The following is a 22,226-nucleotide window of genomic DNA, read 5'->3' as shown; positions in this document are numbered from 1 at the left end:
CTCTGGATCTGCACATGGCTCGCCCCAACCAACTTTGCTGTTGTGGGGGTAGATAACAGAGATTTATTCACTTTTTTTCCCTTCTTAACTAATGTGGCATCATTATCACACTAATTAAACACCATCCTGGGTTAGAGGAGTTCACAGACTTCCTGGTTTTGCCCATGGGCAGATGCTTTTGCTGTTTGAACTTTGTGATTTTTTTTTATTTTTTTTTTTTTAATTATTTTCAAAAGAGTTTCCATTTCTGACTCGCTCAGCCCTGTGTAAGAAGCCAGGGATCCGTTGAAATAAATGCTTTATGGAGAGGAATAGCTTTCTCTGGGAGCAGCAGTTCGCTTTTATCGATGTTATAAAAATCCTTGAGTGTAGTTTTTAAAACATGAAAAGCATTTCCTGGACAACATCTTTCCCGCACAAAGCAGAGCTGTGTTTCCCAGACCTACTGGAGACCAGGCAAAACAGGGTCTCTCAGTGCACTCCAAGAATTGCTTCGTTTTCATTTGTAGCAACTTCTGTATTGTGTGATTAATGTAATGTTGCTCCATGTGCTTTTCCAAGTCAATCTATGGAAATCCTCTGTTTTGAGGGAAATAAAGAAGTATTCATGCTTCTCAGCATTAAATCCATCACAGTGCTGTCCTAACTGGAGATGATTTTTTCCCTACACAACCTCAGATCAGTATTTAACTTCGTGTTTTTAAAAGATAAATACTCTGTCATTTCCTATCTCATCAACACAGGGATGAATTACAGCATATATGGTTTGGTACTAAAAACTGTATAATAAGATTCAAACTCACCTGAAGCTGTTCCATCACCTTTGACAGAACATTAACTGTTCCAGTTTTGTGGAGATCAGTAAGATTTCAGCTTTGGCACAGAGGAAAGTGAGTTTGCAGTGACCTTGCAGGGCACTAACTGGGGTTTATAGAATTATAGAATATCCTGAGTTAGTAGGGACCTGCAAGGATCATCCAGTCCAACCCCTGGCCCTGCACAGGACACCCCAGCAATCCCATCTTGTACCTGAGAGTGTTGTCCAAACACTCCTTGAGCTCTGGTGCTTCCAGGTGCTGCCCTTAAGAGTTTAAGAGATTGTAAATTCACAAGTTGCCTCAGCTAATAAATAAATTCTCCACGTACCAAGCTGCAAATCTGTATTAAGAGACACACGGTTGGATGCCTGTCCTCTGTGCCCAGTTCCTCACAGAAATGAGTCACTGTGAGACTCCACACAGCCTGGAATTTGGGATCAAACACCTGTAACCAACCATTGTGAGCGTTGATCCTGATTTTCCAGTGATGATATTGTTTGGTGGCGAATTCTTATTCACAGACATATTCTTTGACTTGATTTCTTGTCATGAGCCCTCAGTGATAAACTGCTTTCATAGCTGGTTTGCTTCTTGCCCAAAGGAGTGCTGCCAACACAAGCTCTTCTTCATCCTCCTGGTATCTGGCCAAACCCAAACTGCACTGTAGTGGAAAACTTGTATCCCAGCTCTTCCCGGTGTGTTTTGGGTGGTAGGAGCTCCAGGGATATGCCAATCCATAGGTTGTAGTATTTTGTTGTGCACAGTTATAGCCTTTGTCTGCCAGATGACTCCAAGGCTGTGCTTAATATCAATCCAGATTGAAGAATACAAGTAAATTGGACACACTCCAGTAAGGTAAGAGGTTAAATGTGAAGTTGGAAACATTTTTTTTTTTTTTAAAAGAAAAAGTTGTGCTGTTACCTACCTGGAACTTTAGCTTCATTCACAACTGTTTTTTCACGTTTTCCTCCCACAAGGGGTTACTTAGTGCTGAGATAGATCCCAGCAATTATTTCCTTTGGCTGATGTGCTCCTCAAAAAGCAGCCTCTTGCTTTGGTTGTGTTACTGACACTCCTCGCTTCTTTTACATGCAGTTGGAATTTCAAGGAGTGCTCTCCCTTCTCCACTGCCACAATGTGGTTATTGTCTCATTTGGCTTGTCTTGGACAGCAGAGATTTGGTGGGTTTTGACTCTGATTTTTTTTACTTTCTCTGCTCTGCTTTCCTTTTTTAAGAGTTTTACTCTAATTAACACCTTCTGCAGATGCATTGGGAGGTTTCTTCCCCTCCATGGTCTGGCCCAGGCTTGATGTTTCTGGGCTTTGGTAGTAGGGTCTGAAGTCCACAGAGGATGTACCTCAGAACTTGGGTAGTCTCTGGACTGAGTTAGGGCTCACCTGACTGTGGCCCTCCAGTACCTGAAGGGAGACAACAGGAAAGATGGAGAGAGAATATTTACAAGGGCCTGGAGTGACAGGACAAGGGGGAATGGATTAACACTGCCAGAGGGCAGGGATAGATGGGATATTGGGAAGAAATCCCTCCCTGTGAGGGTGGGGAGGCCCTGGCCCAGGTTGCCCAGAGAAGCTGTGGCTGCTCCTGGATCCCTGGAAGTGTCCAAGGCCAGGCTGGATGTAACCTGGGCTGGTGGAAGGTGTCCCTGCCCATGACAGGGGGTGGCACTGGATGGGCTTTGAGGTCCCCTCCAACTCAAACTACCCTATGATTCTGTGATCCCATGAAAGCTAAAGCAGACCTGGGCAGAAACTATTTGTTGTACCAAAGATATCGTTAGTGTGACTTCTCCCTGGGACTTCTTTAGATGTTTCTTCCTTACAAATAGGTCTATTTTTTCCCCTATTTTGCTTTTAGGAGCATTTGCTCCCTGGCTGCTCCACAGGCTGTACATGTCCCACATCTGTCATCTTCAAGCATTGCGAAAATCTGGTTTGTTATTGAGACACTGATTAATTATGAAGCCAGTCTGTGCATAAAACATACACTGGCTGCTTTGGAGACACTCACGAACAAATACATGACATAAAATTGAAGAAACAAATAGTCCCAGTGAGTCCCTCGTACAGAGAAATACAGATGCGAGTCAGTCCATCATTTAATGTTCAGCAGCTGTTCCCAGGACAGCTCTTCCAAATGCAAACCATTACCCATCAGACCAGTGCCACGAATCAGGAATGAGTGTTCAGCCATGGTGCATTGTGAAAATGAAGTTTCAGTTGTTTACAAATCAGCTTCAAAAATGCTCATTTCAGCTCAAACTCCTCCAAGTGACTGGGGACTTCGGGAGGAATTGTGCATTTCAAGCACTGCACACCCGACACACTGTCATCTGAGTAGGGCTGTGATAACTTATGGGGCTCACATCACTTCCAAAAGCTCCAATTATCAAAAAAAACCAAAAACCAAACAGCTTTACATTCAAAACTAGTGGCCAAGTCCACCCAGACTCGTTTAGAAAGGGCAGATTCTGCTGGGGATGTTCAGAGCCGATCAAGTCACTGCTTCACATTTCATGCCTGAGGAATGCCTCAGTATCAGGAAGGATTTAACTGGGTGTATTATTTGCCGAGGAAACAACACTTTATCCCTAAAAACTCTCTGAGTCTTGCTGTGTGAGACACCAGGTGACTGTGCCAGGAGCAAAGTGGGGCATCTGAGGCTGCTTTGTTGCCTGGAGCACAGTGGCCAGTGCAGTCCCATTTTGGACAAAACTTCACGTGGCAACTTCTGTTACCTTTTCCAGTTTCAAAGAATTTGAGATCATTATCCTTGCTAAAGCAAAGGATTCTTTCCTGTGGCTTTTAGACCTTTTTGCACCATCCATCACAGTTACTGAGCATTTCCCCTGTTTTGTGTCTTCTTTTCTCTAGATTTCATACAAGGTTCTGCTAAATAAATACACATCTCTCCTCGAAACTAACAGGCAATGGGAGAGAACACATTAAATTGGTTATATCAGGAATGTTCACTTCAGAAAGTAATTTTTAGTCAGTAGTACGTACAAGAAAAAACTCAATGTGTGTTTGTGTTTTCCTGCAAGGCAAGAAGCCTTGAATTGAACCTGCTGTGTTGTACTTTGCCAGCAGACAGTGTTCTTAGTGCTGGACCATTTGAACCTGCTCAAATCAAATTTCATCTTGAAATCTCATAAAATGGTTGGAATTTTGTCCCATCAGCTTGTTGTGAGGGAAGAGAGGAACGTGTTGGGGCAATCAGTGTGAGTGGATTTGTGTTCAGGGATACTCCAGGATGGTTCTTCGCCCGGGTTTTCGTTTCTCTCTCTGCTGGCTGTGGTTTGTTCTGCTAACAAGCAAGAATTGAGAGTTAGCAGGACATAAAGTGGGAAAGAAGAGATTTTTACCAGGTTTTCCTTGGCAGAAGCACATCAGTTTGCCCTTCCTAAATGACCTCTGATGATCTAGCAAATCTGCTCAGGTTGTGCTGTTTGTTGTGAAGGCTTTTAAACACAATTAGGGACTGGGCATATTTATTCTGATCCTTGTGTGACACTGGAAAAGAGACTTAAAATTTATCTGTTTGTTTACTATTTGATGATCTTCTTTTAGTTTGGGCTTTCTGTGACTAAACAAAATCACAGTGTCTTTGCAAAGATCCTGATGCTCACCCAGGCCACTTATTCCTAAAATTCTTGTGCCTTGCAGATGAACAGGAGGCCTTGAAATCCATCATGAAGGACCTGGTGGCTCTCCAGATGAGCAGACGTCACAGGCTGCCTGGGTATGATACCATGAAGAATAAAGACACTGCTCATGCCAACAAACAGGTAATGGGCCATTTAGTGAGCACCTGAAATGGGGAGATGGGGGCCTGGGGGCAGAAGGGACAGAGGATCTGCTGCCTCTGCTTCTGCCAGGATTAACTCCCTCATCCTGCTCAGGCTGTGTGGCAAATATGGAACATTTTTATTTTCATATCTATATTAAAATATAATATATAATATGTATTAATAATGTATGTTAATATATATTATAATTATTATAATGTATATTAATATGTATAAAATATATAATAACTACTATATTAAATATAGTAGATATACTATATTTTTATATATTAATTTATATATTAAATATAGTTATTATATATACTATATATTATATACTATTATATATTATATTTATGTATAAATATAGTTATATGTTAATTTATATATTAAATATAGTATATATCTACTATATTAAATACAGTAGATATACTATGTATTATTTATAAATAATTTTCTAATATAATAGAAATATAATAATATTACTAATTAATGTTATGATATAATTATATTAATTAATATTACAATCAAAGTATATACTGGAATAAATGTGATTTTATTTAATATATAAATGATATTAAAATAGTATATATTTTATATTGGTTTATCTATGTAAAATTAAAAGCTATATATAAGGATATATATGTAAAGCTCTGTATTTTTATATATATATGTGTGTGTGTGTGTGTATTTGATCATTTGCATCATCTTAGTATCCTGCCTTCCCCCCACATGTGTTTGTGATGTTGTTTGGTCTGATCAGCTAAAAAAATTTACCAAGTGTAAAAATTTTTAGCTTGCCATTTTTTAAAAATTATTTTATTCCTTTTAAAGAAAAAACACAATGCCAGCGGTCCCCCCCTCCTGGGCAGCCCTGCAATAACAAACCAGTGTGCCTCTGCAGTGGAAGAAAAAAAAATTCCGGTGAGAAAACTGCCTTTATTTCTATATCAGCAATTCTAAATTGTGTGTAGGTTTTACCATTGTGTGCAGGGACCTTTACAGAATTCCTTTAAGCAGGTGTGGGAGGCTGGAAGAGCTTTTCTTTCCTGGCTCTGTCCTGATGTTACAGGGGGTACATGTTCTAGTGTAGTGACAGGATGGAGGGGAATGGCTTTAAACTGAAAGAGGGCAGGGTTAGGTGGGATATTGGGAAGGAATCCATCCCTGGGAGGGTGGGGAGGCCCTGGCACAGGTTGCCCAGAGAAGCTGTGGCTGCCCCTGGATCCCTGGAAGTGTCCAAGGCCAGGTTGGAGCAACCTGGGCTGGTGGAAGGTGTCCCTGCCCATGGCAGGGGGTGGCACTGGATGGTCTTTAAGGTCCCTCCCCACCCAAAGCAGTCTGTAAGTGATGGAGGTTTGTTTCCACTCCAGGTTTGTTCCACATTGCTACAGACTTTTTCATGAACAAAACTCTGGTATTGACTTTCTGGTCGAAAGGAGGGACAGAATAAATCACTCTTTACTCTGTCAGTAGATGCTGGATGTCATTTAAATGAAATACTTCAAAGCAAAAGCAGCAATTTCAGTCCAGAATTGTTTGTCTGTTACTGTCTTACAAAGTTAGATCAAGTTGCTGGCAGCAAGACTGACATTAACAGGAGAAGTTGCCTATGTCAGTAAAATAACTCTTTGCAGTTTGATTCCTGTTACAGGCTTAAGCCTTTTGGAGCAGGCTTTAAAGTTCATGTCTGTCTGCCTTACACTTTGCCTGCTCGTAATCTACTTGTTCAGCTGGATCTGGGATTTCCTAGAATGTGCTGGACAAATCCATAGATGGAGCAGAACAAAAATCCTCCCCGGATCGCTTTGAACGGGAATTCAGGGATGCCTTAAATCAAAACCTGTAACTGTGATTTATGGTACTGGAACGCCGAGGTACTAAACTTGGATTTGCCTTTTTACTCATCTCTTAGGAGAGTTTATATGACTTACTTTAAAAATTGATGGGCTCACTGAATTCAAGAGAAACTGAAAGCACTGGAAAGCTTAACTCCTCGAGTTTCTCTCTGGAACGTGAACACTGAGATCACTTTGAACACCTTTTCTTAGATCTTTAAAAAATAGGCAGGAATGACCAGTGTCTGATCCCTTATGGAAAAATCAGCAAGAGATAAATTCCATCCCCCTTCCCTTTCTTCCAAATTACAGGTTCTAAAGTGTGCAGTGGAGTTGAGAAAGTGATTTTGGTTTGCTTAGGTACCAGCAAGTTCAAGAAAGGTTTCCAAAGAGCCCTGAAGATCTTCTTAGTGTTGTCTAATTTTAATTAATGAGAGCTGTGTTACTTGGCTGTTCCAGGACCTAAACCACATCTTGAGGTCAGAAATTTAATCTGAAAAATGACTTGAATTCCATTTCATCCAAACAGTCCTGTTTAGTTCCCTTAGACTGGGCTATTTAGAATAACATTAAAAAAATAAAAAACTTATCTAGAACCTTACTTCCCTGAAATCCTGATATAAAGGGATCATTCCTCCATCCAGTATGTCTAAGAAACAAACTTACTTCTTTGAAAATCCTGATCCAAAGGGATCATTCCTCCATCCAATATGTCTAAGAACAACTGTTTCATCAGGAGTTGGCTGGTGGGCATCTTTTATAGGATATTATTCCTGTGCTCTTTGCTGCATTTTTCCTTTACTGCTCAATCCAGATGAGTTTGTTTCATTTTGGAGTCATTCTAGAGTAAGTTCTTTCTCTTCCCACATCTAAAAAAATTGTCTTTTAAAGTTACACGTGAATTACCCACCTGCAGGGGGTCGTTGCTGGGATTGGGGAGCTGGTTTTCCCTGATCCATGCTGCAGGAATCCCATCCCTTTGAACTGAATTCTTGACCACTGGGCCTGCCAGAAACTTCCTCCAGCTCAAGAGCATTTCCTGGCCACGTTTTTTTGAAGTTCCTAGATGTATGATTGCCTATTGTCTGAGGCTTTCACAGATGGCTTAATCTATTCCAATCACATAAATTGTGCAGCAGAAATTATGGAGTCTTATCAGAGCAGATTTTTCCCTTTTATTTTTATCTTTCTGACCTAAATTGGGATTTGAACTTCGATGTCCAGAGTTGAAAGTTCAGCATGTTGACTCTTCTGTGCCACAGAGCATCTTCTGAGTGTGCAGTGACTGCACAGGTTGTGTGGTTGTGCTTTGAACCATCCAGGTCCAGGTTAGGAGCTTTAGAAGGTGACACAGAATCAGCCTGTTTGTGACTTAGTTGGAGTGTCAGGGGCTGTGTTTTTGCAAAAGCAGAGATTTAGTCCATCTCTTAAGAATGAAGAATAACAAATAGGAATAACGAATCAGAATAATAAATAGAAATCAGAATAAGAATAAAAGGAAGGAATAAGAATAGAGAATGTATACATTCTCTGTATCTCTCTTCTTTTCCATCTTTGCTTTGAGTGCTCAAAGAAAATTAGCTTCAGTTAAGATGAATAAGCAGTTAGGACTCCATTTCAGATTTTTACCATGCAGTGCTAAAGGTATTTTAATTTTCCTTAAAGTGTCCTCTGTTTCAGTGACAGTTAACAAAAATTACAACTTAGTTTTTACCCCTTTCCTTCCCTTTCTCCTTCGGCAGTTTCTCCGAAAAACATACCAGCCACTTGTTTCCACAGTCTACCTTAGCTTCCAGGAAGAAACTTAAAATCATATTAAAATCCTGTTGTGATGCATTTGTGTGGCAGAATTTGAGTGTGAACTCACCTTTTGTTCTTTCTCCTGCAGAATGATGTCAGGATAAAGTTTGAACACAACGGGGAGCGACGGTAAGTTGGCCTTCAGTGCTTTGGTCCTTTGCTTACGAGAATAGTTCAGTCATCAGTAATTTAGGTTAAATATTTTGTTGGCTTCACTTTTCTTTTTCCTGAACGAAAATCACACAGGGAAGGCCATAACAAACAGGTCACACACAACTTGGTTATTTTTAGAGGTCGGTGTGTCATAAAACAGTGATTTATTTCCATAATATCTATTTGCAAGCGAATTGCAGCAATATTAAAAAGCTGTCCAGCCTGAAATAAATTCAGCCTGAAAGTCTCATTTCATACATGTTCCAATTTTGTTTTATTTAACTAAAACCAAATGAAGCTGATCAAATCAGTGTCATTCTTTTCTAGTTTCTCACTTCCTGATGCCCTGTTGCTATCACTGTCCTGCTGTGATTGAGCAACAGATACAGCAAGGGAAGATTTTTTTTCATTGGTGTAAAAGTTTCTTTGTTATTTCCTTTTTTGAGAGACATTCTTTTGCAAGAAAAACCCAGAAAGAACTGAAATAGCAGCTTCAATTTTTACAGCATTGTTTGCAATGGATAAAATTGCCTGGATAATTAAAAGTAGGTCTCCAAAAGCCTCTTACTTGCCACAGCATTGAGGGGAACTCTCAAAACATTTAATGGCTGTGTGGTGGTGTGTGAACACACAGGAAGGCTCCGAGCTTGTCTGTGGTCTCTTTGAGTCTGCTCTCACTGAGGGCAAAAAGTGATCTTAATGATGGGTTACAGTTCCCTTATTTTGGAGGAAATTAATTGGATTGTAAGCAGGAATGTATGTGCTACTCCTCACAGCCATCCTATGGGAATCCTTTGGTTTCTCCCATTTACTTCCAACATAAAGTAGTTCATGGTTTCACGATAAAATGCAAATTTAATGTTGATGGTAGAACAGCACAAGTTGTCTGCAGGGATCCTCATACCTGGTCCTAGCAAAGGTTTTGGCTGAGGTGCTGAAGCTCCTCCTCAGGTATCCTCCTTTGTCAAATTTGGGGATTTTTATCAGGAAAGCAGAAGCATTCTTTGTTGGCAAAGCAGGCAGTGGAGAACAATTTGTGATCTTCCTCAAAACTTGAACTGTTGCTTTCGCTAAAATCCTGCACCATGAATTCTGTCCCTAAAACAACCCTGACTTTTGGTGCTTGGGGAGAAATTTTAGAGGTGATCATCACTGGGATCTGCTGCCTTCTTTGTCAGCCAGACCTTCTTCCTGTGTCAGGGGTTTGTGTGGGCAAAACAGAGGCAGGGGGTGCCATGTCACAGGTCCTTGTCACACCCTGCCAGGACGAGGGAACTCAGCAGCAAACTCTGTCCCCACGAGCTTCTCAGCTTGCCTGTCTCAGCCCGGGTGCATTTCAGGTGGCACCGAGCTCGGGGAGGGGAGGAGAAAGGTTTTTTTTTTTCTGAAGTAACATTAAAATGAAAAGGTTGATTGTGTGTTAGTCTAATTATGCAGTTTCACTCAGCTGAATTCCCCGCTCCCAGCGCGGTGTGCAGTTACAGACAGGGAGCCTGCACCAGAATGTGAGTGTGTGTGCTTGGCTTCACAGCAGCTGCCAGATCTAACCACAAATATTTAAGGTGGTCAGGCAGGAATGGGCTCCTCAAACCCTGCAGTCCAGGATTTTGTGTTAGAGGAGTGCACAGAGTTTTTAAACTAATAGAATTTGTGGCACCTGAGAACAGCTCTGCTTTTGAATGCGTTGAGTGTAGAATGGGAGTCTTTATAAGGCACTGAGAGCTAAATTACATTTGTGTGGTGCCAGAGTACTGTAATTTCATGGATGGGTTTCTCAGGAATATGTAGAAAATGTTATTGTGGGCTGCTTTTTAACAAGCACAATTATTTCCAAATAGCTGGATGTTGTAGGACTGGTAGCAAGATGAATCTTTCCTGGGAAGGGGTCGAGGAAGCCAACTAACACAAGGGCTGTTTAAAACAAAAGCTGCATCTTGTGAAAGGATACCCAGGGCTGATGAAGATGGATGGATGCATGGATGGATGGGAAATTAAACCTTTTATCCAAAGCACAGGTTCATCACAGAATCATAGTGATGGTTTGAACCCAGGATGGTTTGGGTTGGAAGGGACCATAAGGATCATCTCATTCCACCCTCCCTGCCACGCCTGGGGATGCCACTCACTATCCCAGGTTGCTCCATCCTGGCCTTGGACACTTCCAGGGATCCAGGGGCAGCCACAGCTTCTCTGGGCAACCTGTGCCAGGGCCTCCCCACCCTCACAGGGAAGAATTTCTTCCTAATATCCCATCTAACCCTGCCCTATTTCAGTTTAAAGCCATTCCCCCTTGTCCTGTGACTGCCCCTGGAGGGCTTGACTTGCAGTGTAGGCACAGTGAGGTCTCATGGAAGCAGAAGGTGAGAAACCTGTGCAGCAAAGAGGTGAAGAGTGGCTTTCTGAGCAGGAGGTGGCACAGAATCACAGAATTGTGCAGGTTGGAAAAGACCTTTAAGGTCCTCAAGTCCAACCCAGCACCACCACCGTGGTCACCACTAAAACATGTCCTCCAGTGCCACATCCACATGTTTTTTGAACACTTGCAGAGGTGGTGATTCCACCACTGCCCTGGGTGGCCTTGGTTTGTTTAGAACAACGGGTTCTAAACTGCAGTTTGCATTTGAATCCTCCAGATTATTCTGAAGAGAGTGAAAATCATCCTTTTCCATGGCTGTCAAGGTAGACTTTGTGAGTACTTGGTAACTTCCTACAACAGAACATTCCAGCAAAATAAGAGTTTTAGATGCTTTCCTGGAAGTTCATATTGTTCCTCTGCCTGAAACATTGAGAGTTGCTATTCCAAGGCAGGCAAAACAGTAATAAAACCAAAGCAAAGTGTACTGTCATTTTCTGAAAAGCCTTTATGTGCCACAGGGTTCCACAGGGTAACATTTTGCATTCCTGGAGGCCGTTGTTGTCTGTGAGTGTAAAACTCCTGCCATTCTCCTGGGGAGGGAATGGCTGAGTGCTTGAGCTGGGGTTTAGTGTGTCACAAGGTCTGGGCCCAGGGACAGTGATCAGAATAATTTACATCTGTGCAGGTTTTGTGTGGAATAATTTAAATCTGGGCAGATTTTGTGTGTCATTTGGTGAAGGTGCCTGAAGATAAAAAAATAGGAGAGAGGAAGCAGGAGAGTGTGAGACTGATCAGTGTAATGTGAATCTTCTGACTTATAAAAATATTCTCAATTGTTGCAAGTCAGCTGTGACACTGCTGTTACAGCTGAAGCTATATTTAAGTTTTGGTCTATTTGGGCCTCTTTAATTAAAAAATAAAGCAATTTTTTGTAAATGAGGCAAGCCATGTGTGACGAACATTTGCACAGTTAGATTTGGCCTCAGCTCTGGAGAAAAAACCCCGCTGTGTCGCACAGGTTTGGAACAAGATGATCTTTAAGGTTCCTTCCAACCCAAACCATTCCATGATTTGATGGAAAACTGGAAAGCCAACGTAGTGAGTCCATGATTCAGATGTTTGGAGATGTCTGACCTGAGCATGCAGGGGGCAGGCATGGAGCTGAGGGCACAGCCCACCTTTGGGAAGGAGGATTTTCAGGTTCCTTTGTGTCCACCTGCTGTTATCTTCCCTCAGGAGTTCAGGACTAACTTTGCTGTGGGAATATTTGTTGAAACTTTTAATATGAAATGCATTTTGCAGATTATTAGGGAGTGAATTTTGAATTCAGGTACTTGGATACTTAAATTTTTTATTCTTTTGGCCTCTGCAGCTTTTAATTCGGCTCTCCCTGAGTGTGTTTTGTGCCCAAGGCAGTATTTTTTAAGCCAAGGTGCACGGGACATTTGTATCCTGTTTTGTGAAAGCCACTGATTCAGCAAAGGATACTTCTCTGCCCAGGGACAAAGGGATTCTATTTAAAATCTGCAGCTGAATATTGCATTTTGACAAACCCCTGGAAATGGGCCAGAGATCAATAATTCCTGACTGAAACAACGCGTGTAAATTTAAATTTGAAAGGCTCGCTACCTGCTCGAGGATGAAAGGAGAGCATTCAAATGTGTTTTTAGTGGTTCAGCCACCTGGTTTGATTGCATTACCAAGTGTATTTCTGATTTCAGCCAGGGGCTCTCTCTCATTCCAGGATCATCCCGTTTGTCCGTCCCGTGCGCTACGAGGACGTGCAGCAGAAAGTGAAAACAGCCTTTGGGCAGCCCCTGGACCTGCACTACATGAACAACGAGGTACAGAGCTCCCAGTGCTCAGGGCATGGCAGACACTCTCTGCACCACATCTCCCCCTCACAAACTCTGTGCCCATAAATTTAATTTTCAGTCCTTCCTTTAATGCAAAACACTCTTGAATCCCTGATCCAAAGGAAAACACACTGATCCTGATAAAGCCTCACGGTGCTGTGTGTGTTGTACAAACAGCAGCTCTCTTGCACTGGTGGTGGTTGGGAGACTCTCTTGGGGAAGTAAAAAAGGTATTTGAAGTATTTTATTGTTGAAAGCAACTCTTGCAGGCTGATACATATCCAGGGAGATCTTGTTGCCCAGGGAACAAGGGGAGTCCGAGAACAGAGGAGGCTTTAGGGGGACTGTGGGCACTGTCAGCGGTGAAATAAAGTGACATGGGGAACAGCATTTGTCTCTCAGGAACTGGGTAGTCCATGTTAATAATCTAAAGTATTTTAGTGGCTTTCTCACCCTGGACACGCTGGTTTTTCCTTGTTTTTATTGTTGTGGTGTCGCCCTCCCACTGTTTGGAACTGCATCCCTAATGAGGGAGATGCAGAACCCCATTCACCAGTGAGAGTGGGACAAAAATGAGAGTTCTCCAGGGTTAATAACATTCCCATTTTGAGATGTGAGTGGGCTGTAGAATAGAGGGTGTCTGAGCCTGATTTCACGGGGTCTTATTAGCAAGTTTTAAATTCTAATTTGATTCCCTCTTTCAAAGTCTTTATCTTCTCCTTTCTCTCTGAAACCCAATTTTCACTTGATCAGTAGGTCTGAATTCATAAGTGCTCTGAGACCACGTTCTCCTCAGGGAGTCAAGGGCTGACAAGTCCCTGACTTGTTCTTTGCAAACAGCAAATTCAGGTAGCAATTAATATTTTTGTGGCTGGTGCTTTAGAGAAATTTGCACAGAGTCAGCCATTTCTCTGGCATGGGAGGAAAACCTCATTAAAAAGGGGACAGTGAGACAGTATTGGAATGAAAATTTGTGAGCAGTCAGAGTCCTGTCTTATATTCTGGTATTCTTCTGTTTGTTGAAACACCTGTTGTGGAAATAGACTTATTTTTTTCTGTCTTTCCTAATGATTTTTTTTCCTGTTGTTTATTTTACAGCTCTCTATCCCTCTGAAAAACCAAGATGACCTGGATAAAGCTGTAGATCTCTTAGACCGAAGCTCTAATGTGAAAAGCCTTAGAATATTATTGCTGTCCCAGGACAGAAACCATGTGGGTACCAACCTCTGTGACTGCAGCAAAATGAAGGTTTTTACCCTTAACTCTCTGAAACACAATGGCAGTAACAGGGATTAGTAAAATCACTCTTCACAGACACAAATGCATGTGTTTATCCTCTTTGCTTTGGCTCAGCTATTACAGGTATCTTTTTGTTGGCTTTCTCCTTCCTGACTTCAGCAGCTGTTCAGGGACTAAAAACATTGCAGCTTTTTAAGCTGTTACATGAAAGCCATTTTATAGCAAGTACCTGTAGTCAGACAACACTGAAAGAGTTTGGTTTGCAGAGAAATCTTTTACCTTTGATTAAGAGCACAGTGTTGAAAGTGTGTGTGATTATTTTGCCTTTCAGAGCACAGGTTGTCCTTGAAGACAAGCCTTTAACACTTCTTCATTGGGTGAGAAGCCTGGGGCAGCTCCCAGGGATTTTTCAGCTCTGCAGCCTAATGCCTTAAATCCAGCCTTACTCTATGGAAACTAAGTTGCCTTTAGCTAATAATGATGTATTCACACCCAAGATGAGTTTGATTGTCTTGGTTCACTCTCCTGTACCACAGGTGGCTGTGGCAGTGAGTGTCAGCAGGAAAGATTATATCATGAGAAGTAAATCTTTAAACCAAGCTCCCAAAGATGCCCATTTTGGACAGTGAATTTATCTGCAAGATGAGGAGTGCAAAAAGAGTCTGAAGTTTTCCTTGTTCCTGATCTGGGACTGGAAAACGGTTCCCTCATCCAATATCTCTTTTTTTCTTTTTCAGAATTAAGGTCATGCAGCTTTTCAAGCCAAAAAACCTTGATAGCTTAGATATTTGATTTGCAAATTACCAAATTCTCTGAAGAGTGTGACACAAAAAGCTGCTCTGTTGGGAACAGCTTGTCGATCTCAGATGTTCATCCCTATTCAAGTTCTGCAGGGAGCTCAAACTGGAAATAATCACACCTATAATTCTTGGAACTGTCAGGAGGATTTAAATACACTTCCCACTATTTTTTAATTTGATAATCCATGTTAATGGAAATACAGAGACCTTCAGGAGTGTTAACAGCCCTTTCCCAAAGGACTGGGTGCCAAAAGCTGGGAAGGTGTAGGAGGGGATGATGCTGTTCCTTGTCCTGTGCCCTTTCCCTGAGCATTTATTGCTGCCTGTTCTGAAGACAATACTTGGCAAGAAGGCCTTTGATGTGACCTGGTGGAGTCAGACTTCGTTCTGTGGTGTCAGGAAACAGCCTGTAAAAGGTGGCCTCAGCTTTTGGTGTAACACAGTCAAACAATCCTCTTTTCCAGCCCTCTGTCAGTGCCTTGAGGCTGCAAACCAGCTGTTAAATGATACCACCTGCCTTTGCATAACCCACTGAGTAAATCCCATCCTACACCAGCCAGCAGCCACTCCTGTGCTGTTGTCCTTTTATTAGCTGTTTTTTCCTCTTTTGCTCAAAGCAGAAACAAAAAGCAAAGCTTTCAGTAAGTGCCACTGTTTCCCCCCCCCTCCTCTGACTTCCTCTGCAGCTCAGTTGCCTGACAGGAGAGCCCTACGTGGGATAGAGCCCACAAGGCTGGAGGAGGTTTCTTGGCTGCATGATCTCATCCCACTGAGGGAGCGGGAAGCATTATTTTTCCTGAAGTACAGGATGCAGATTTTGTTTTGGTTGTGCTCTTTTCTTTTTCTGGGGATGGAAAGGTGACTTTGGCACAAATATGTCCAAAAAGCAAATTAACTTTACAGCAGTAGCTGTGTCACTGGTACCAAGAGCTGTGCTGTTTGTCAACAGTGTGCAAATTAATTTTCTTGTACCTCTTTCTGTGGCTCATTTGTGATTTTTTTCATCAAGCAGCTCACTCCTGTTGTCAGTCCTTTCCTTCTGTTTAGAATGTAATGGGGAAAACTGGAAAAATTTAAGACCTAAAGCCAAACTGTCCACATCAGTGGGGTGACCTCTGCACCCTTTATCCAGCTCCCATGAACCTATTCATGGTGGAGTTTATGTGATTTAAATCCTTGCTCCATGCAAGTGGATGTCCTTATTGAATGAGCAGCTATTCAATACTTTAATTTTGGATTGTATGACCTCACACCTTGTTTGACCAAGTCATGTTCAAATAATTTTCACAGGCCAGAATTAATTTCCTCGGGGTGTCTTTGGTTCTGTTCATCTCAATTAAATAAGGGAAGATGAATTCTGGAACACAAGAGGAAGGGAATATTATATCCTCTTGTAAAACTTGGTGTGTTGGGTCAAGATTAAAATTGAAAGTGTCTGCAGGTATTGAGCCCCTGCTTTGACACAGGATCTCCTTGACTGGGGGAGGTTTGAAGTGTCTCATTCCTCTTCCTACTTTGAATGAGATGAAGGCACTGTGGAAAAATGGTCATTAATTAGATAGTATCTATGGAATTTCATGGAAGGATGAATAAATTCATCTTGGTGTCTCCAAACTCTTGGTTCTCTTAAGTCTCCTGAATTTATTATCACTTAGATGGTCTGAATTGTGAAGGTTGTGGGGAGTCAGGTTGCTTCTGAAAGAGTGCAAGATTCAGAGTTTCTCTCTGCTGGCAAAGGTGGCTGATGGAAATTGTAGGTTTTTCTGTGTTCTGGTGTCTGGGGGTGATATGAGCCCTGTGTGTGTCCCACAGGTACCTGTTAATGGCAGGCAGACACTGAGACTTCCAAATCCTGCCCTTGAGGCTGGACAGTGCCTTGCTCTGGTTGTTGGACTCCTGTTACACCATAATTATAAACCTTGCTCTTTTGCTGCCTTTGTGTTTTCTGAAGTTAATAAGATTTCAGGCTCTAGAACTGTTGCTCAGCTTCTTTCTTACTACTAAACATAATGATATTTTTGGGACTGTGGCCAGGCTGCTTGAGCTCCTCAGTCTCATTTTATTTTATTCTTTTCATTTTACCCAACAGACCAGTTCTTCACCCCATTCTGGACTGCCCAAACAAGTCAGGATTAAAACTTCCCAGTCTGTGGGGGATGTGAGCACACCCTACCAGCAGCCAGAACCCAGAAGTAGGCATCTGTCTGTCAGTGAGTATTTTTGCCACTTCTACATGGTTTTGTTTGGTGAAATGTGTCATTTGGGCACTAATGTTTATGGTATGGCATTTATGAGAGCTGGGAGAAATCGAAAGGTTATTCTAGGACAGGGCAGTTCATTTTCAAAAGCTCTTCATATGTTTACAGTAGAATGTTTCAGTTCCTTACTAAGTTGTTGAACAGCTGAGGAGCTGCTAAAGGGGGGGTCCTAAAGCCAGATCCATTGTGGTTAGAAATTTGGAAAGCTGATGTGAGTCCATGAAGGTTTTTGTTTACATTGGCAATTTCAGTTCATGAAACCTAGATATGAGGGGGTTTTATGTTGGGCTTTGGAATCTCTCCTGACTCCTGTAATCAAGCATTTTACTTGGAATCAGGGAATTACTACTGCATATCCAACCAGTGTCCTACATACTGAGTTCCCTAACCTTTCACTCCTGGAATTACCAGATGAGTAGAGCACAAGGTGAACAGCAGAGGTACACAAAGGATAGTAAGAAAAGTCAGAGTATTATGTACCTTTGTCTCATTTCCCTTGGGTTTTTCTTAGCTGAGTGAACTGCTGTTTAGTGGAAAGGTCCATTTAGGACTCCTGTAATTTTTACTTCTATCTCTGGTAGATTTGTCTGATTCCTCCCAGTTTCTGTGTTAATAACTGTGCAACTCTTTATAACTGTGCAGCACTATTCAAACCTGTGCTTGAAGGATGCTCAAAACTGTTAACTTTTTATATCAAAAACTAAAACATCTGAAACAGCTTCAAAGATACATGGGTCCCAAAAAAAAAAAAAGTCTGTGATTTAGGATTTAAGTCCTTGGTGTGAAGGCCAGTGAGCAGTGAAAGAGCAGGAGGAAGGTGAGAGAGCATGAAGATGGTGTTCTGTGTGAGTTGCTGCTGCTTTACAAGTGAGAAAAGGTAAATTTTGCTGGAAAGAGAAGCAGAGGATGATTCTGTTTGTTCCAACAGCTATTTTGGGGCTTGTCATATCTAATGCTTCAGAGGAGAGGTGATGCAAGTCACGATGGGAGTATCAGGAGCTGGGAATGGCAGGCTTGTTTTCTTGGTTAGTTCTTCTCCATGGCAAAGGACTGCTTCAGTTTTATTAGCTCTGTAAACTTTAGCCATAATTATTACAGGGGTTTAGATCAGTATTTGCAATGCAATGTAAGTGTAAAGTAATAAATATGATTAAACTAGAACAGTCTCCATGTTGGGGGTTTAAACCAGAGCCAGATCCACTCTGTTGTGACCAGAGGTGACTGGGAGAGTGAGCTCAGAGGGAAGGACTTGAGAACTAGACCAGTAGTTCTCAGTGTGCAGCTTGTCTAACAAACCTGTCAGGACTCTGCAGATCCCCTTTTGTACAGTTTGCTTTTCTGAAGCAGCAAACAAACAAAGAAGTGCTGAAAGCTTGTGAAGTACGTGACTGAAACGAGGACAAAGAGAGTTTTCCCATCCTTCCTAGTTTGAGTTAATGTGCATAAAAAAGAGCAACATTCCTTGGTCCTGTGAAGAAGGCAGTGATGTCCATGCACGTCTGAACACCACGTTTCTTTTTTCACAGACAATTTCAATGCCAAAAACAATTAATATATATATATATTTCTCCTTTACTGGCATTCTGAGGTATCCAGATAATGGTGCCAAAGCCAACAGACTCCAGTGAGTGTCTGTCATGAGTAAACTGTGTAGTAACAAGGGGCCCCTTCTGTGTCCCAGTTGTACAGACTCTTTCCTCTCATCCCAGCTTGTGGATGCTCTCTGTCATTCATCACTCAAGAAACCATTAGTTTTGTTTTCTGAACATGTCAAAGTACCAGACTGTTCCTTATGAAGAGTTCCAGTTCTGTCAGAGGTCTGCTGGGGATTTGGCAACAGCTCAGTCTTGCATCGATTTCTTCTTACTTCTCTTTCCCCGTCTTTGATTTGGAAAAGGAATGGGCTCTGTTTCGGTGTTTCAGGCATAGAAACTCTCCTATTCTCAACATGTGATGCAATGAAAGTCCAAAGCAGTGCTCAACAAAAGCTTTTTGCAGAGATCCATGTAGTTCCTGTCCTCCAGAGTGGACGGGCCTCGAGCCTGCTGTCACCAGTTCAGAGGTTTGGAAGTAAAGATAACTTTTATTTAAAAGAGGAGGGGGGGAAAAAAAAAAAAAAGTTGCTAAGCATTCTGGCAGCACTTGTGTTTTTTCCACTCACTTCCTTTGATATACATGGATTTAGTGCCGACTTCCTTTTCCTGCCCAGGGCTGGGGGCCTTTCCACAACAGCGGCTGGGCCGGTGCCAGCAGGGCCTGGGCTCGCTCTGGGCCAGCCCTGGATTGTGTCGGAAGGAGTGAAAGTGCTCCCGGGCCTCAGGGCAGCCCCACGGCAGCTCCCGGGTTTGTCTCCACACCACTGGGCTCCAAACATCACGGGGGCCCCGTGGAGCTGCTGGGAAAATGGGGTGGCAGCTCTGAGCAGCAGGTTGTGGACTCGGTGATCTCGGGTGGTCTCAGAGGTCTTCTCCAACCTTAATGGTTCCACGATTCTGTTAATCCCTTTTTTTCACCTGGTTCACCCCCCATGCACTCCTAAGTCATGCCAGCATTGTTTTTCTTTGTGCAGTCCTCTCAAAGGTGTTCTCTGCTTTTCATCCCTCTCAAAACTGTGTTTTCTGCTTTTCAGCCCTTTCAAATGTGTGTTTTCTGCTTTTCAGCCCTCTCAGAGGTGTGTGCTCTGCTTTTCATCCCTCTCAAAGGTGTGTGCTCTGCTTTTCATCCCTTTCAGAGGTGTGTTCTCTGCTTTTCATCCCTTTCAGAGGTGTGTTCTCTGCTTTTCATCCCTTTCAGAGGTGTGTGCTCTGCTTTTTAGCCCTCTAAAAAGTGTGTGCTCTGCTTTCCAGTTCTCTTCTGCCAGCGTTCGCCTTCACTCTTTATTACAACAACCTCAGTAGAAAATATTTTCCTTGGGAGAATATTTGCTGATCTTTACCCATCTTTCACAGCACCTGAGTACACACAGTTAATTAAAGACAGTGTTGTAAAAAGCACAGCTTGAGAGCTGATCCTCAGCTGCTCTTCCTGACTTCATGGGTGACCTCAAGTAGATTGACTGGACCACAGCAGTTCTAGGAGCTCACAGTGGGAGCTGCAGGTGGATAAGTCACTGCAAAAAGGGGTTTTGTTTCTTCCTGTGTCTAAAGTTTCATCTTCTTTGAGGTCTGCAAGGAAAAAATAAATCCTAGGGCTGAAGTTTCTCTCAGTAGGTAGCACAACGGAAACGCTTTAGGTAGTGCCATTAATAGATGATTAAACTATTTTTCTCATCCTTTGGCCCCTAAACACACTCTCTGTCCCTCCAGTTATCTCATCCAATTAACAGGAATTGCAGAGTTGACCTCCATGTGGTTTTGCCCAAACTGACCACACAGTTTGATTTTTCACGCAGCAAACCAGAAATGTTGGGGTTATTTCCAAAGGTGACAGTGCTCCCGTGTGACACTGGAGTTGCTCAGTGTCACTGTAACTTGCTCAGCTGATGCTGACTAGCAGGAATGTGCTGTCACTCAGGATAAATTGTACTAACTGATGCAAACTTAGAATAAAGACAGAAGGTGGGTTGCCCTGACAAGTGCTTTATTTAGTGGAGGTTGGCAATGAGGTTCATGCTCAAAAGCCAGGGATTCCTGGAATCCTCTGCCTTCCCTGAGGTACTGAAATTACGCTCAGAAAGTCGAGCAGGAGAGGTTGGGAAGAGCAGAAACTGTGTTAGGAGCTTCACCAGTAATCATGTGGTGTCTAAAATGTCATCAAACAGTTTACTCATCAAACAGTTTGGTTTTTGACATGACCCCTCCTGGTTCCACGTCTGTCCAGGCTGTCAGGATCATTCCAGAGCTACTGTGGTCATGGAAGTGGAGGCCTGGTGTTAGAGGAGATACTTAGATTTTGTGTCCATGCACGTGCAGTCTCATTCCAGCAGCATAAATCTAAGGAATATCCCTCTCCCTGGCCCAGGCTCCCAGAACACAGGGAGGAGCTCCCCCCCTCCGGGGTACGTTCCGGAGAGGCAGCAGCGCATCGCCCGGCAGGGATCCTACACCAGCATCAACAGCGAGGGGGAATTCATCCCAGAAACCAGTGAACAGTGTGTGAGTATGAGCAGGAGGGCGGGAAAAAGCACGTCCAGCTTGTTCAGGAACTCCGCTGGGATCTGGGCCCTCCTTTTCACTCCCCAACATTCACCAGCTGTGGTTGCATCAGCACCGTGAGGACACTGGAACAAATTGCCCAGAAAGTTGTGGCTGCCCCATCCCTGGAAGCGTTCAAATCCAGGTTGGATGGAGCTCTGAGCAACCTGGTCTAGTGGAAGGTGTCCCTGCCCATGGCAGGGGGTGGATGTGGATGATCTCTGAGGTCCTTTCCAACCCAAACCGTTCTGGGATTCTAAAAGTGCTGCTTTGTGCATTTAAACTGCTTCCAGTTGCAGCTGTGTAAGTTCAAAGCCTTTGGGCTGCCAGAAGCAGTTGCTGTGTGTGCTGGGCATTGCCTCTCCACTGACTGAGCAGTTCTGGGGGTGTCACACATGTGTGCTCTGGTTTCCTAGTGCCAGGTTTGGGTGACCCTCTTGCTTTTGAAACTCCGCTCTCCATTCAGAAAAGTAGGAAGTGAGGCCAAAGGGCGACTCACAGGTGGAGGCAGCAATGCAGCAGCACCAGCAGAGACTGTTCCTGGAGGCAGTTGGGATCAAAATGCAGCACAAGGCTGACTGAAACTTCCATTTTCCACAGCAGAATCCTTCCAGCACCTAAAGCAGTGTCTCAAATTTGATATGAACTCTATTTCTGTGGGAGATAAGGGGAAAATGTGCATTTAAAAAGGTTTAGACTCCTTTCCTCAGCTGGACTTCCTCCAGACAAGCAGCAGTGGGCTCTGATCCTCTTGCTCTGAGCCTCTCCTGAGCACTGGACTGCACTGATGTTGCCTTGTGATTTCTTCTGTGTTGCAGATGCTGGACCCTCTAAGCAGTGCTGAAAACTCGGTGTCAGGAAGCTGCCAGTCCTTGGACAGGTCAGCAGACAGGTACAAATGTACAAACTGGTAGGAATGTGTGTGCTCAGATTGAAATGCCGGTGGTACTCAGGCAAAAGTCTGTTTTCCATCTCATAAATTTTCTTGGAGAGAAAGAAAAACTTATTTCCTACCTATATCCCAATATATTTCTTAAAGATAATTAACTGTGTCTTAAGGCTGTTTTATTTTCTGGCAAAACCATAGACCAACAAAACTGGTGTTTCAGTGGCTTTATGTTTTAGATACAGAGTTCTAAAGTGAGCAGTCTGTGTGGAGCCAACGCTCTGAG

The 22,226-nt window shown here is 42.9% G+C and overlaps 1 protein-coding gene across 3 annotated transcripts in view; it reads left to right on the top strand.

Annotated features, from left to right (window-relative positions):
• Positions 1 to 22,226, top strand: part of MAP3K3 (mitogen-activated protein kinase kinase kinase 3) — a 41,964-nt gene that overhangs the window by 2,250 nt on the left and 17,488 nt on the right. For 2 of the 3 annotated variants that reach the window (XM_032711271.1, XM_032711269.1), the window contains exons 2-9: positions 4,500 to 4,621; positions 5,456 to 5,545; positions 8,348 to 8,388; positions 12,513 to 12,612; positions 13,723 to 13,836; positions 16,753 to 16,873; positions 20,882 to 21,015; positions 21,873 to 21,946. In XM_032711271.1, coding sequence (XP_032567162.1) covers positions 4,500 to 4,621; positions 5,456 to 5,545; positions 8,348 to 8,388; positions 12,513 to 12,612; positions 13,723 to 13,836; positions 16,753 to 16,873; positions 20,882 to 21,015; positions 21,873 to 21,946 — 796 coding nt within the window. The remainder of the gene's footprint in view (positions 1 to 4,499; positions 4,622 to 5,455; positions 5,546 to 8,347; positions 8,389 to 12,512; positions 12,613 to 13,722; positions 13,837 to 16,752; positions 16,874 to 20,881; positions 21,016 to 21,872; positions 21,947 to 22,226) is intronic. The other variant, XM_032711270.1, reaches the window with a different exon arrangement.

The sequence above is a fragment of the Chiroxiphia lanceolata genome, chromosome 26 (genome assembly GCF_009829145.1).
Source record: "Chiroxiphia lanceolata isolate bChiLan1 chromosome 26, bChiLan1.pri, whole genome shotgun sequence".
Lineage (NCBI taxonomy): Eukaryota > Metazoa > Chordata > Aves > Passeriformes > Pipridae > Chiroxiphia > Chiroxiphia lanceolata.
Note: the sequence above shows the minus strand (reverse complement) of the source record. Positions and strands in the feature narration are given on the sequence as shown.